We start from the raw sequence: 14184 nt of genomic DNA, 5'->3' as shown, positions 1-14184 counted from the left end.
AGGTAGTCACTGATTCTAGACTCAGGTGGGAGTGGAAGGAAATGAATTTCTACCCAATTGCAAATAGAACTGACAATTCCAACAACTTGTCAAAAGTATTTCAAGTTGAAGTATCAAAGGAGAGGTATGAAAATTACTCATGTTAGTAAACAATCTAAAAAGTAGATTTGGTTGAGGGGTGGAATAATTCCAGTGGTTCTCAACCTTTTTCGACTCGCCGCTCCGTTATCAAGCTCGACATATATTTATCTCCCCCCATATTTTGGATCCGAGAAAAAGGATATAGAAACGGAAAATTTATATGGCTAACTCTGATCGCTGGTAAACTGACTAATAACAAGGTCAACTTTTCGCGGCGATCCCGGTATCTGAAGATAAATTGTGGCGAGATGAACTTTTAGTCAACTCTCGTGGCAGTTCCGGATAACCAGTTTTACACGTGTATTTTGTGTCGGTATGCGGTTGCCGGGTAATTAAATATATCTGACTGAACTTTCTAACATTTTCGCCTCCTTCCTACCTTTTTGCCCCTCCTCACCGTGGTTCTAAAAATCGCACACTGGGAGGCGATATCGTCCACGTTGGGAACCATCAGGGTTGTCCCCAAGTCACAAGTCAATCTCACTTTTATAGTTTTGACTCGAGTCAAGTCCAGTCATTTTCAATGATATCGTAATTCTCCTCAGTCTTAACAGTTTATGGCCCTATTTTTCAAGTATCAGGTCTGATAGACGAAATACCAACATTGAGGTGACTTTAGGCTATTATTCTTCGAAGATACAACGAAGTGTCTGCCTTGGCCGTCCTAGTCTCGAGTCATATGATTTGGTTCGAGTCATGCACAGTGACTCAAGTCATTGTACGTATTTGAAAAAAATGACTCGATTTCAATCGAGTCACCAAAAATCGTGACTCGAGTTTAGTCATGACTCGAGTCATTAGAACCCTGGGAACCACTGACTTATACCAAAACTATTTTCTGCTGTTCAAAATCCAAATTGTAAAATGCAAGCAGTATTGCCTAAAAGCTATTCATGTAGAGTAGAAGTAGCCTACTCCAAAATATGACTAATCTATTATAAGTTGGCTAGTGCAAGTATAAGCAAACCAATTCGAGTATAGCCTACTCCGAAAAGGCATATAGGTATCTTTTTCATTACTGGCCACTTCTATGTGAGAGTATGAGAGATCAAAATTCATGGCGGTTTGGATATCTGTCGCTGTATTTGCATGTTTAGCGCTTTCCACCATTAGAGTTTGTGATCATTTTCAGGCGAAGTTAGTCCGCGATACCAAGTATGTTCTCCGCGTCCTGGTCTTGTACATTCCCCTGCCGCTTTTCTGGGCACTTTTCGATCAGCAAGGCTCAAGATGGACCCTGCAAGCTACGCGGATGAACGGATATATCGGGGTGAGGCTTGAAAATAAATATATATTTTGAGATCATTTTGAGGTCTCCCTAGCTACCAGAGGTGGTCAAAGTTGTCAAGAAAGCTACTCAAGTGCGAGTAGAGTAGTACTTTATATGTAACCTAAAACTACTTGAAGTAGAAGCAGAATTGACTGAGTTTCCATTTCCTCAAGTAAGTAAGTAGTTGTGAAAACGGTCGTAATTCGTTCGCATGAACTGTCAAAAGCTGCAAATTGAGCTATGCGGAAGGTATAACTTGATTCATATTGATGCATCCCAGGAGGTATGAATGCATCCCAGGAGGTATCTATTTTCGGCAAATATGCATTCGTCCGCATCATGGGATGCAAATGATAGTATTGACATGGAAATGCGATACTAATCCTGTGTTTACTAGAACACCCCGTTTTAGAAAATATCATGAAATGCGCCCTCCCCAATATTATAAGGCCCGTAGTTTAGTAGAAGAGCAATACGGAGTTGTATCGGATACGGTGTTACCCCTTTGTGCGATTAGTAGACCTATATGTTAATACAAATATGGCGGATCGTAGAAATGCCATATTGAGTAGCATTATTTTCGGAAAATAGACGCATTACTACACTCTCTTTTATACTTCAACATGTATGTTCTCCAGACAAAAGAACTGAAACTAATTAGAACTGAATGTATGATACTTGGAATTGAAAGAGAAATACAAATACTACATCTAAAAAGCGGAAAATATATCTCATGTCTTTTGTCCTTAACCTTTCAACGGTGGTCTGCTAAAACAGGTGTAACGATAAAAAAAAAAGTTGGAGTCCACTTTTTCAGATTAGGACACGTCAGGATAGGTAAATGCTAGATTGCGAAACGGTATTTCAAACGTTATGATGGTCCATATTACTGAGATTACATATTTCATATGGGTAACAATGCGGTGTAAACGGAACCACACAACCCGCTACCTATATTATATTCACCGATACTTTCGTGAAAACAAATCCTCTCACTCAAAATCTATTTCACACGAAGCGCGACGACAATTTTGGGCTTTAGTTAACTTTTATGAAAATTAAATGTTGGTACTCTGTGAAAACAGCCCCGAAATTCCTCAGGCTATCTTTCTGATTGGAGGATTAAACTACTTCTACCTGACAAACTGAAAATAGCGAAAGTAAGTAGGTAGATCACAAAATATTACGAAGTAGAAGTAGCCGGAAATTACATTTACTTGAGTAAGTACCGCAAGTAGCGAAAAATTACTAGAGTACTTCGAAAAAGTAGAAGTACTTTGTTACTGACCACCTCTGCTAGCTACACCATTGTTAGTAGTGCTGACTCTCAGCTAGCAATGGCTGCAAGAACCCTGGTATCACTATTAGCGCCAAACTGTGACACGTGTTGACTATAGTTGATCTACAACTATAATTTTTAAAATACGCAACTAGTACTACTCACTTTTGAAAATTCGCCACTACAACTAGAACCACCCACTTTTCAAAATCCGCCACTAGAACTACAATAACTACTCTCTATTCAAAATCCACAACTAGAACTAGAACTAATCACTTTTCAAAACTTGCAACTACAACTAAAGCTAGCCACAAAATCCGCAGCTAAAACTACTCAAAATAACCGTCAGCTAACTAGATCGTTGGTTTGTACAAGTCTGCTTAGTAGTCCTGGGCGGGCTACCATGACTCCAGGTTTACTTTACATTGATTACCATCTTAAATTTCTCGAGCAGAGTCTGCGGATAAAACCAGACCAGATGCAAGTAATGAATCCGCTGTTCATCATCATCTTGATTCCACTTTTTGAAGTCACTGTATACAGATGGACGCGTAACCTCAACTTCAGGTGATTAACTTGTTGCCATGTTCATTTCAAGAAGCAAATTTATTGGTCACGTAGATATAGTATAGTTATACGAGTAGGAATCTTGTAACACGCTTATTGGTAGGCTACTTCCGTTCGGTTTATTAACAATTTTATCATATCCATAAACGACAAGACTACTATGAAAAGACAGGAAGGTGTCGAAACGACTTGAAGTATTCTTTGAAATCAGACACTGACCTGGCCTAGGCGATGCAAAGAGGAGACATATTGGTATATACTGGTCCTATATATCAGGGGATGATTTTACTGAGAAATAGCCCACTGTAATGATGTCAATTTTAGCATCATGTCCCATTTTACAATTGTCTCAGAATTTACAAGTTGTGTCCAATGTTAAATTGACATAATCGACGTTAACGCCAGGGTTATAATGACTCGAGTCACGATTTTCCGATGACTCGACTTGACTTGATTCATTTTCTCGAAATGGTGAAATGACTCGACTCGAGTCAATCTGTGTATTGACTTGAACCAAGTCATATTACTCGAGACTCGGACGGACATTTCATTGTCATTTCGAAGAATAGTGAAGTAACCACACTATTGGGATTTCGTCTATCGGTACTACTGGTACTTGAAAATGCGACCAGACACTACTAAAAGTGAGGAAATTAGTGCGAACCATGCGATATCAATCACCAAACAGAATTATAAAAAGTGGGTTTAACAAGACTTCAACTGGATACTGAGCAGTCAACACAATGACTTGGACTCGCGTCATAATACCATGATTCGGACTCGAGACTAGACCCTCTGCTCGCTGACTTGGACTCGGACTTGACTCGGTGGTGAATTGAAAATGACTCGAGTCAAAACTATAAAATTGAGATTGCCTTGTGACTTGGTTACAACCCTGGTGGTTCCCAACGTGGGCGATATCGCCTCCCAGTGTGCCGGTTTTAAAGCCATGGGGGACGAAAACGTATGAAGGGGGCGGAAATGTGATTGACTTGTGACCCGGAGCCTTGTGTCTTGGTTACAACCCTGGTTAACGCTACGGAAAACGCGCGATATTGATGCTGCATTGTACCTTTATGTAACAGCCCACTACGAAGGATGGGACTTGGAATGGTTTTTGCTGTTTTGGCGTTCATAATTGCTGCATTTATTCAGCTTCGAATGGAAGTAAGTATACAATTGAATAGTATATTCCAGTGGGCCGGTCTCAGAGATTCCGCGGAGGCCAAGACACACGCTAAACTCAAGGTTGTGGTGAGAAATCGAGACCCCATCCTCTTGAAACTACAATTCTATCCCAATATTTATAAGCTCATTTGTAACTAAGCAATTTGTATCACGCTGTTGTGTTTCGGCCGAACAATGCGATGACACTAACCAATGAGAAGCCTCGCGTTTCTGAACTGGTACCTGAAACGGAAATCGATGATTTTAATGATTTAGTTCTTTTGACACTCTGTTAATGTGCAAGTCGTTTTGGGCACCAATCGACTATAGCAGGGGAAGGGAGACCTGCTGAATGCGCGAGCCGCGTATCAAAAATCTCAGCTTCAAAAGAGTCACAACACAAACATTCAAAAATACGAATTCATTACGTCGCAATGACATGTAGGCTATCGAATCGAGTTTCACCCGCAACTACAGTGCCTGTGGTCATCTATCAATGACAAATCATTGTGTTCAACAATGAACTTGATAAATAATCACGCCAGCGCAGGTCACAATCATTTACGAGCTAGCAAGGTGAATATGGCTCTTTCATTTGTATTGTAAACGCTAGCAATAACTGCAGAGTTTGGCCAAAAATTATCGTCGAGCGAAGAAGAGCGAAGAAAAGAAAATATGAACCAGAAAATAGAACAGTAACTTGAAACCAGACTTAGACAACTAGATAATTCTAGTTCGATTCGAGAGTTCAATTGCAAAGTTCTATTCGTAGTGCCACGTCCTATAAACTTTACAAGTCTTGCGTTAACCATAAGAAAAGAAACAACATAAAAACATGAACACATTGTTAATTCTCGATAGAATGCATCAGTTAATAATCAGGTTAAACCTCTCTAGCTACATGTCGAAACGCGTGTGCAATCATTATAGAGCTGCATGCGGATCGCGAGCCGTAGTTTGCCCAACACTGGTTTATAGCAATGTATTAGATGTGTATACTGTGGTATATTTTTCTTATTATTCTCAGCGAAAATTTTTGATTCCGCGGAAGGCTTGAAGATTAGCGTAAGTGTTAGTAAAGGTTAGGAATCACTGTTCAGATTGAAATGACCCGGAATGTTTTCGACTGACACTCGTCCGGGGTAGGCTAATCGTCAGCAACTAGTAGAGGATTGGAAAGAACATTGTACAATTGTACATCAACAATCCAATTGCAGGCAACAATGACACCGATACCCGAAGTTTCAAATCACGCAAGTTTAAGGATCATCAACGGTGCCGATTGCTCGATTCATATCACTTCGGATCTGTATCAGGCATGGAGTCCAGCAACGGGCGGTCTACTATTGAAGTCCGGAGAGGTATGATTAATTCACGGTTGGATATAACACATAATAATGTACTTTCGTGTTACCGCAGTATTCTTCTATTGGCCGAGCGCCATTTAGCACACAAAGATTATAAGTGCAATTGACATTACATTACATGGAAGCAATGGAAAGTTTATTTCCATACATTCTGTGTCTGTTCTTATCTGTACCAAGATCGCTGTCGTCTGTCTATAGTAGCCTAAAGGGAACCACTCGCTGATATGATTACGATTGATTCTTATGAAAATATCTGGATTGTAATATACGCGTGTTATTCCTTAGCAACGTAGAGCATGGATTATCCAAGCCTGATCCAAGGATGCGGTGCGCTGGATAGTAGGCTATATGCTGCATCCAATGACCTTTGGGCTATAATTCAGGACAAATACAACGAAAATATATCTAAAACTGATATGCGTAAGGCTGTACGTACGTATTAAGAAAATTCGCAGGGCGGAGACCATAAATTTAGCTTATCCGGGGGAATGCTAATCGCCTGATTAAAAACTGTTAGTCGAGGCAACCTACTTCGCTGTTTAAAAGTCTCACCAGATGACCCGGGATGATCCTCGCGCGAAATCTGATCCATAGCTTAATGTGCCACAATTACTAGTTTTAATCAAACAATTAACATTATCCCTGATAAGCAAACTTTATGATCTCCGCCCTCAGGCTACATATATTGTGTCAAAAAGTCAGTGAAGTCATGACCAAAATCAGTTTCGGTATAAGTTGTTGAAAATCAGCAATCGCGCAGGACACCATGACGCTTTCGAAATTCGTGGACCGTCGATTCATCGGAAAAGATGTTCCTATATCATACCACTGCCAGAATTCCGCCGTCTCTTACAATACAACTGTTAAATTGACGCCGAAATCGACTTGGAATCTCGTGATCAGCAGAAACGGAACGAGATTGCGACAAAAAACGGTATTTAGTAGGCTATATCGAATGTTCTAGCAATGGTTCACATCACAACATGATCAGGATTATGCGGGTGACGAATATGCCGTACTGATGTGTTTTGTTAACGTGTGTAGCCCGTTAATCAAAACCCGCAAATCATAGATTTTTGTTTTAGTTTGAAGGAATTTTTAAAAAGTCAACGTCAGGTGGAGCGAAGATCAGGTATGCGCGCCTTCGCACATCAATTAACTATTAACACATTGTCCACCTCCAAATTTCTTTGCTTCAGAGTATTCAATGCATTGGACATACCGATAGAGGTGACGGGGATTTCAAAAGCCTGTGATGTCGCGTCGAATAATATAAGTTGCACATGGGAGGTCGACAGAAGCAGGTGTAGCTTTTCTCTGTGTCCGATTGTGTAATAATATACTAATATCGAAATAAACCTGAATGTTTTTGGCTGACACTGATCAGGGGTAATCTTCAGCATCTAGCAGAGAATTGAAAAGTACACTGTATATCAACAATCGTGTCTCCAAATATGACGTCATATTTTGTGATACGATTGTTGATATACGATATTCTTTCCCATTCTCTACTAGTTGCTGACGATTACCCACGAAGAGTTTCAGACAAAACTATATTCGGGTTCATTTCAACATCAATATACTATTCAATACTATGTTGAGGTTCTGTACCTCATACGACCTAGGTCCTAGAGTCTCTTCAAACTTCTATTCATAGATATAGCCTACACCAAATTTTACCGTCGCCAAATTTTACTGTCGATTATATCGTTTTCCACAGTTATGCCATTCAAATAAAAGATCTTACTACTGGTAAGACAGTTTCAACGTATCGAGCCAGCCTGGAAACTGGGGGCGTGTATACGATGCTTGTTATGGAGTCTGGGCCGTTTTCAAATACGACCCAACAGGTGGGTTGTGTTAGTTAGAGATTACTCAGGAATATCAGTCGTTCTGAACAGCGCAGAATGTGATCCACGAGCTGTTTAGACTACTCAAACTGTATTCTTCTGTCTTTATCATTCCATTTACAATACATTTAACAATAAAATACGATAATTTCATGTGCTCATTTTTCCACGCAACAATGGGACGATCTGGATTAGAATACGGTTGTCGATTACGAATTTCAGTTCGATTTCGCTCGCAGGCGCATTCTATTCTGTTTTTGGATGTCATTCCGAACGACGTCAGCTTATTTCTGATGATACCTCAGTATTTCATCATAACGGTCGGGGAGATCTTGTTATCGGTGACGGGACTGGAATTTTCTTACTCGCAGGTACAGGTTATTAATTTAGTAGGTGCTCAGTACCCAGAGGTGGTCAAAGTAGTCAAGAAAGCTACTCAAGTAGAAGTAGAAGTAGCGACGAAAAAATCTACTCAAGTACAAGTACAAGTACTTCTTCCATGAGCAACCTAAAACTACTTGAAGTAGAAGTAGAATTGACTGACTTTAAAAGTACTCAAGTAAGTAAGTAGTTGTGAAAACGATCCTAATTCGTTCACATGGATTGTAAAAAGGTGCAAATTGAGCTATGCGAAAGGTGACGAGCTTGATTCATATTGATGCATACCAGCAGGTATCCAATTTTCGATATCACAAGGATAAGCATTCGTCCACATCATGGGATGAAAATGATAGTATTGATAAGGAAATGCGATACTAATCCTCTGTTTACTCAAACAGCACGTTTTAGAAAATATCTTGGTATTGCGCACTCCCCCATACTATAAGGCCTGTAGTTTAGTCGAAGAGCAATATGGAGATGGTGTGACGGATACGGTGTAAACACATTGTGCGATTAGTAAACGTTAATAAAAAATATGGTGGACCGTAAAAATGCTATATTGTGTCGCCAGAAGGAACATATCTACACGCTGGGAATCTTCCATTAGTGTTGTTTTGTCATTCGGCTGTTTTACCAGAGATAACTAGCCTCCGTAGGTTAGTTATCTATAGTTTTACAGCTGATTTTGAGTATGCTGTACCGTAACCGTGCGCTGATTACTAGAGATGGTGTTAACCACAGAAACGTTCAGGTTCGTGTGAACGCGAATCTTTTTGAAAGGTTCTGTGTGAACGTGAACGTGAACCTCATGACGTTACATGGCGTCTTATTGCTAATTCCAGTCCTATCTTTCAGTGAATTGATAGCCTATATCAGTGGTCGGGAACCTTTTTCATCCGAAGAGCCATAATGGCCCTATTTTTTCCATCTCAACTCCCAAAGAGCCATACATGCAAATCAACTGTTACGTCACAATTAAAAATTCATGACGTCATTGTAGCACCAATTCGAACTCACTACATGGGATTCCTCGTGTGCGCCATATTTTCTCAGTAAAATCTAAGATTCATTGTTCGGAAATAAAGGTCAAAACGAGAGGTATAGAACAGACGGGCCAAGCCTCACCCTTGATAACGCAATTCATATGTAGATTAGAATTTATTTCAACTGATATTAATCGAATGTGACTGTCATACTGATTACGAAAATCTATATACTTCTCAAAGTATTCGGCGGTAACATAACGTTGCGCTACACGCCTTCATTTTATCGCCGGTACTACACAGAGCTATACTTACCGATCAAGAACGTGGATAGCTATGACGTTGTGTGTAATTCGAGTTTGTAATTGTCACATTCACAACAGTTCATTTCGCGACGTAGATCAGGAAGACGATGCGTATTTGAAAACTGCGTTTTGAAATGGGCGGCGCCGTGTCTGCTATATGCTCTTCGATTAATCAACGTATCGCACAATTCAAGATTTCGAGTCTGGTACATAGAATTCGCGAGTGATAGTGGCCGCCGGCGCGACAGTAACTTAAATTTGATGATTCTGAAAAGAGGGGGTCGGAGCCCCTAAACTTGAAGACAACATTGTCTTTACCTCTCAAAGACATGTTTGCTGCCACGAGAATAATTATTTTGGCCGTGATTAAAATTTACCAAATACTCGTTGCAATATTGATCAATTCAATATAAAAATAAATATTTTGCAAAGAGCCATATCTTATACCCAAAAGAGCCATATATGGCTCGCGAGCCATAGGTTCCCGATCACTGGCCTATATCAATGTACAGTACACTTGTACAGTGTACACTGTACAGTGTGTACGATACCTAGCGACGACTCGGGCCACATAATGCCACAATGCTGAGGTAGCCTACATATTGGCATTTTAAACGTCGCTAAATGAATCATGTGAGGCAATCAAAGGATATAATAATCCCATAAAATCAATATTTTCCGTCGCTTAGCCAACAATTTCGACGACGACTTAACAGTGAATAGAAGCTTACGCCTTAACGGTCTAGCCCAGACCGGACAATGTATTCGGCGTCTGAGTATTGCTACATTGATATTAGGCAGAGTGTAAAACGGGTTTTCATACTTGCTACTGATTTTACTCCATTAACAAGTTATACAGCAGTAGTCAACACCTCAATCGTACGGATTTGGTTTTAATGATACAGTGAACCTATGAAGTCAAGATTGACCCCGAACACCTGCTAGATTTTTTTACATCAGAAAACGATATCAATCTCATTGAGTGTTCGAGTAAGCATCATTGCTGACTACGCATTTCGCTCGTGATGTTGTGTGATTGCGGGTCAAGCTCACAGCAGAGAGTCACAAACGGTAATTAAGCTGGATATTTCGAGCAAACTTTTGTGACAAAGCAAGTAAAACTTTTGAGATTGTCAAGGTGCATGCTCGTTTACTGCGTAGATTGTTATACTGCATGCTAGCGCCATAAATAGAGTAGCCCGCAGTTGAAATGCAATAAAATTGAACGAAGATGTCATAATGAAGTGAAAATTGTAATATATGAAAAAGGTTCATAGTGCAGAACCTACCAAGGTTCCGTTGTGAGCGTGAACCTCTAAACTTCCGAGGTTCACACACAGGACGCGAACGTGAACCTCACGTTCACACCATCCCAACTGGTTACTGTCGTTCGCGACTCTGTGTACTTGTCATTACATGTCACAACGACAAAATTCTTTCTATATTTCGAACTTTGTTAACCTCATTTACTGGCGTTCACTGCTGAAGGAAGCAAGTCGAAAAGCTTCCAGTGGAATAAATTTGGCAATATGAACGTATTGTTTGCTGCAAGCTTTATTTCTATAAATTGAAGGCATTACTACACTTGCTTTTATGCTTCAACATGTATGTTATCCAGACAAAAGAACTGATATTAATTAGAAATCAAAATATATGGTACTGAGAATTGCAAGTGAAATCTAAATCTAAAAACGGAGCATGTATTTAATGTCTTTAGTCCAGAATGTTTTGAAGGTTGGTATGCTGAAACAGCTCTTAAACTAAAGAAAAGTCAGAGTCCACTTTTCCAGATTAGGACATGCCATGGACAGCTAGATTACGATGTGATAAGTAAATGCTAGATTGCAAAACATCAGTTTATAACATTATGATAAGCCATATATATTGTGATGAAATATTTGATATAGCGAAGGGTGACAATGCGGTGTGAACGGAACCACGCCCACCCGCTACCTAAATATATTCGTGAAATCATAATGGATACTCCGCATTCACTGCGCGCGAAGCGCGACCAAAATTCTCGGCTTAACTCAACTTTTATGTAAATTAAATGTCGATACTCCGTGAAAACAGCATCGAAATTACACAAGCTATCTTCCTGATTGTAGGATTAAACTACTTCTACTTGACAAACTGAAAATAGCGAAAAGTAAGTAAGTAGATAACAAAAAATTATGAAGTAGAAGTAGAAGTAGTGAAATTCAGATCTACTTGAGTAAGTACCAGAAGTAGAGGAAAACTACTTGAGTACTTCGAAAAAGTAGAAGTACTTCGTTACTGACCACCTCTGTCAGTACCATATACAAGTATTTCACTTTGGTTTAATCAACGTCAAAACCTAGTCTTGATGTGTAAAATGCAAGACTTGGACAACTAGATAATTCTACTGTATACTGGAAATGCTACAGGAACTGTATATTGCGAGCCAAGTTTGGTGTACTGACATTTGCGATTTTCATACTCATGGAATGAACTCTGACTTTATATGAGATGAACTTGATAATTGTTGTATTTCTTCGTAATTCGTAATAAAAATTTTTGTGAAATCAGCCATTCTAATTCGAAACAAACTGTGTAGATAAAATTTTCATTTCTAATCTAATTTGGAAAGCTAAACATTTTATAGTTGTCCAACTTTGGTTATATGCATACATCAAGTCGACACCATCAACTGGCTTGGTCAGGATGTAGGCTTGTAATTATAAAACGCTTGAAGATATTTCGATGTCATCAGATTAAAAGAAAGAGGGGATCGAATTTATACATTTCTATTCAGGCACCGACGAGCATGAAGTCTGTATTGACCAGTTTCTGGCTGCTGACCGATTCTGTCGGGAATGTGGTGACGATCATCGTCGCTGAAGCGAAGTTAGTTCCTAGCCAGGTAACATATCTTAACGCGATGGTTCTTAACCAGTACAAACCCTTGAAACCAGGACCGTAACTGCCCCCCCCTTCCCTCCCCAATTGGGGGGCGAGCTCAAAGGGGGCCCAAAATTATTTTGTGAATTAACATAAATTATAAAGTATTTTTCAAATATTTATGCAACTTTATTCAATTTTTTTCGCGCGATTCAATTTTGCATTGCTATTCATTATTGGGTACCCTTCACCCAATGAAAATATGCATGATTTATAGGAATTGCCATTTCTGGGTCGGCCATTACTGCGATGCGATGCATCAAGACATATGAAGTTTGAAATCGTGTGCGTCTTTTAGTTTAGGTAGTATACGTTTGGGCGATTTCAATATCTTTTGACATAGCGGACAGGAGGTCACGAAATAACATCATGTAACGAAGTCATTATACCAACGGGCCCACCCGAATATGTTTAATTATTATTTACGGGCTCCACGGTTTCCAAGGCGACACCTCACTTAGCGTTACCGGTAAATCTGAGTACGTGGGCAAAGAGAGGATAAAAAAATTACAGCAATACATATGCAATTCCCGACCATATTGACCGATTCAATCACGAATTATAGAAATTTTCGCGCCTGGCGCGATTCGGCGATTGAAACGTATATCCTGACGGGGGGTTATGACTTCACAATGAGTGATGCTAGACACGATTCAAAGTCTAATACTCGATTCAGAATCGAATCACTCAGGTACTCCATTTTTCTCGGCCTAGTTAAGAACCACTCTCTGATCAGTAGAACAGTGTAAGTTGAATAGTGGCATTGCTAATCAAAATAATTCATTATTTACCACGCTAATGCGAGACTATGAGTGGATTGTATGACTTCGATTTCAGGCCGCCGAATACCTCCTGTTTGCCGGTCTGATGGCGACTGCGACGATAGTTTTCGCGCTTCTCGCCTCGCGATATCAATACGTCGACGAGAAGGAGTTCTACGAGACAGAAGGCGAGCCGCTAGCAGGCCGCAGCAACCTCACTGAAACTTCAGGATAACTCTACACTATGAAATCATCAATAGTATTCCCGAATGGAGCTACCTATCTCAGCTGCATTTCATCATAGATCACTAGCCTACGGACAGATGGGAAACTCGTGATTGCACGGCTGGGCAACCAGATTTCGCTAGAAATCGATATCGTTGCGAAAATTGGAGCGCCACAATACGTCATTGTTATGGTCATTGTATGCAAACTTGGACATGGACAACTATGTGATTCTATGTGTATAATCAGACTGATTACAGCGAAATGGAAGGCGATCTAATTCACGGAATGTTTCTATCCTCTCCTTTTAATTCTAATTCTAATTCTGGTTTTCCTGAAAATGCCATACAGAACTGTACAGTGCGAAATAAGCCAAGCTTAGCGTTAAATCATTTGTCATTCTCGTGCTTATGAGAGAGATTCGATACGAATTGAACATGATTTTTTTTTTTAATTTGATTCGATTTTCAAGTTTTTGCGAATAGAGTCATACTGGTTCTAATCTAATTAAAAAAACTGTCCAGCTATAATTCTAATTATAATCTAATTTTCAAGCTGTCCAGCTCCGATTGTATTGCGGCAGAGCGATTGCTCGGAACAATGCCGATTTACGACTTTTAAAAGGCAATGTCGGGTTAGTTGCATTACCTTTCGTTCAAGACCATTTCAAATAAATTTTGCGTCCCGGTCACGAGCTATACGAATACCATATTTGAATAGTATATTCAGCACCTGACGATTACCCCTGACGAGTGTCAGCCGGAAACATCCGTTTTTTTATAGAAATATAATAATCAGTTGTACATCGAAGTTTACAATAATCAGTTGTATACCGAAGTTCTGTACCTCCAAGAAGCTTTTCAAATACCATATTTGTTTACGAAGCTACCAGAAAATACTACCCCAATACCCGGTTGCCCAGCTTTGCAGTAGCGTGTCTCGCATCTACCCTAAGGTTAGTTACCT

General features: G+C 39.8%; 1 protein-coding gene across 1 annotated transcript in view; it reads left to right on the top strand.

Annotated features, from left to right (window-relative positions):
* The window catches only part of LOC145454808 (solute carrier family 15 member 2-like), a 383011-nt gene extending 369263 nt beyond the window's left edge, over positions 1-13748 (top strand). Inside the window, exons 11-21 of the mRNA XM_080332798.1 lie at positions 1274-1411; positions 3145-3257; positions 4343-4424; positions 5642-5785; positions 6552-6725; positions 6877-6923; positions 6991-7095; positions 7512-7641; positions 7881-8012; positions 12087-12194; positions 13070-13748. Of these exons, the coding sequence (XP_080188924.1) occupies positions 1274-1411; positions 3145-3257; positions 4343-4424; positions 5642-5785; positions 6552-6725; positions 6877-6923; positions 6991-7095; positions 7512-7641; positions 7881-8012; positions 12087-12194; positions 13070-13228 (1332 nt within the window). The 3' untranslated portion in view covers positions 13229-13748. The remainder of the gene's footprint in view (positions 1-1273; positions 1412-3144; positions 3258-4342; positions 4425-5641; positions 5786-6551; positions 6726-6876; positions 6924-6990; positions 7096-7511; positions 7642-7880; positions 8013-12086; positions 12195-13069) is intronic.
* The last annotated feature ends 436 nt before the right edge of the window (positions 13749-14184 follow it).

The sequence above is a fragment of the Botryllus schlosseri genome, chromosome 13 (genome assembly GCF_051294905.1).
Source record: "Botryllus schlosseri isolate E-star chromosome 13, Bs_hap1, whole genome shotgun sequence".
In the NCBI taxonomy this organism is placed as follows: domain Eukaryota; kingdom Metazoa; phylum Chordata; class Ascidiacea; order Stolidobranchia; family Styelidae; genus Botryllus; species Botryllus schlosseri.
Note: the sequence above shows the minus strand (reverse complement) of the source record. Positions and strands in the feature narration are given on the sequence as shown.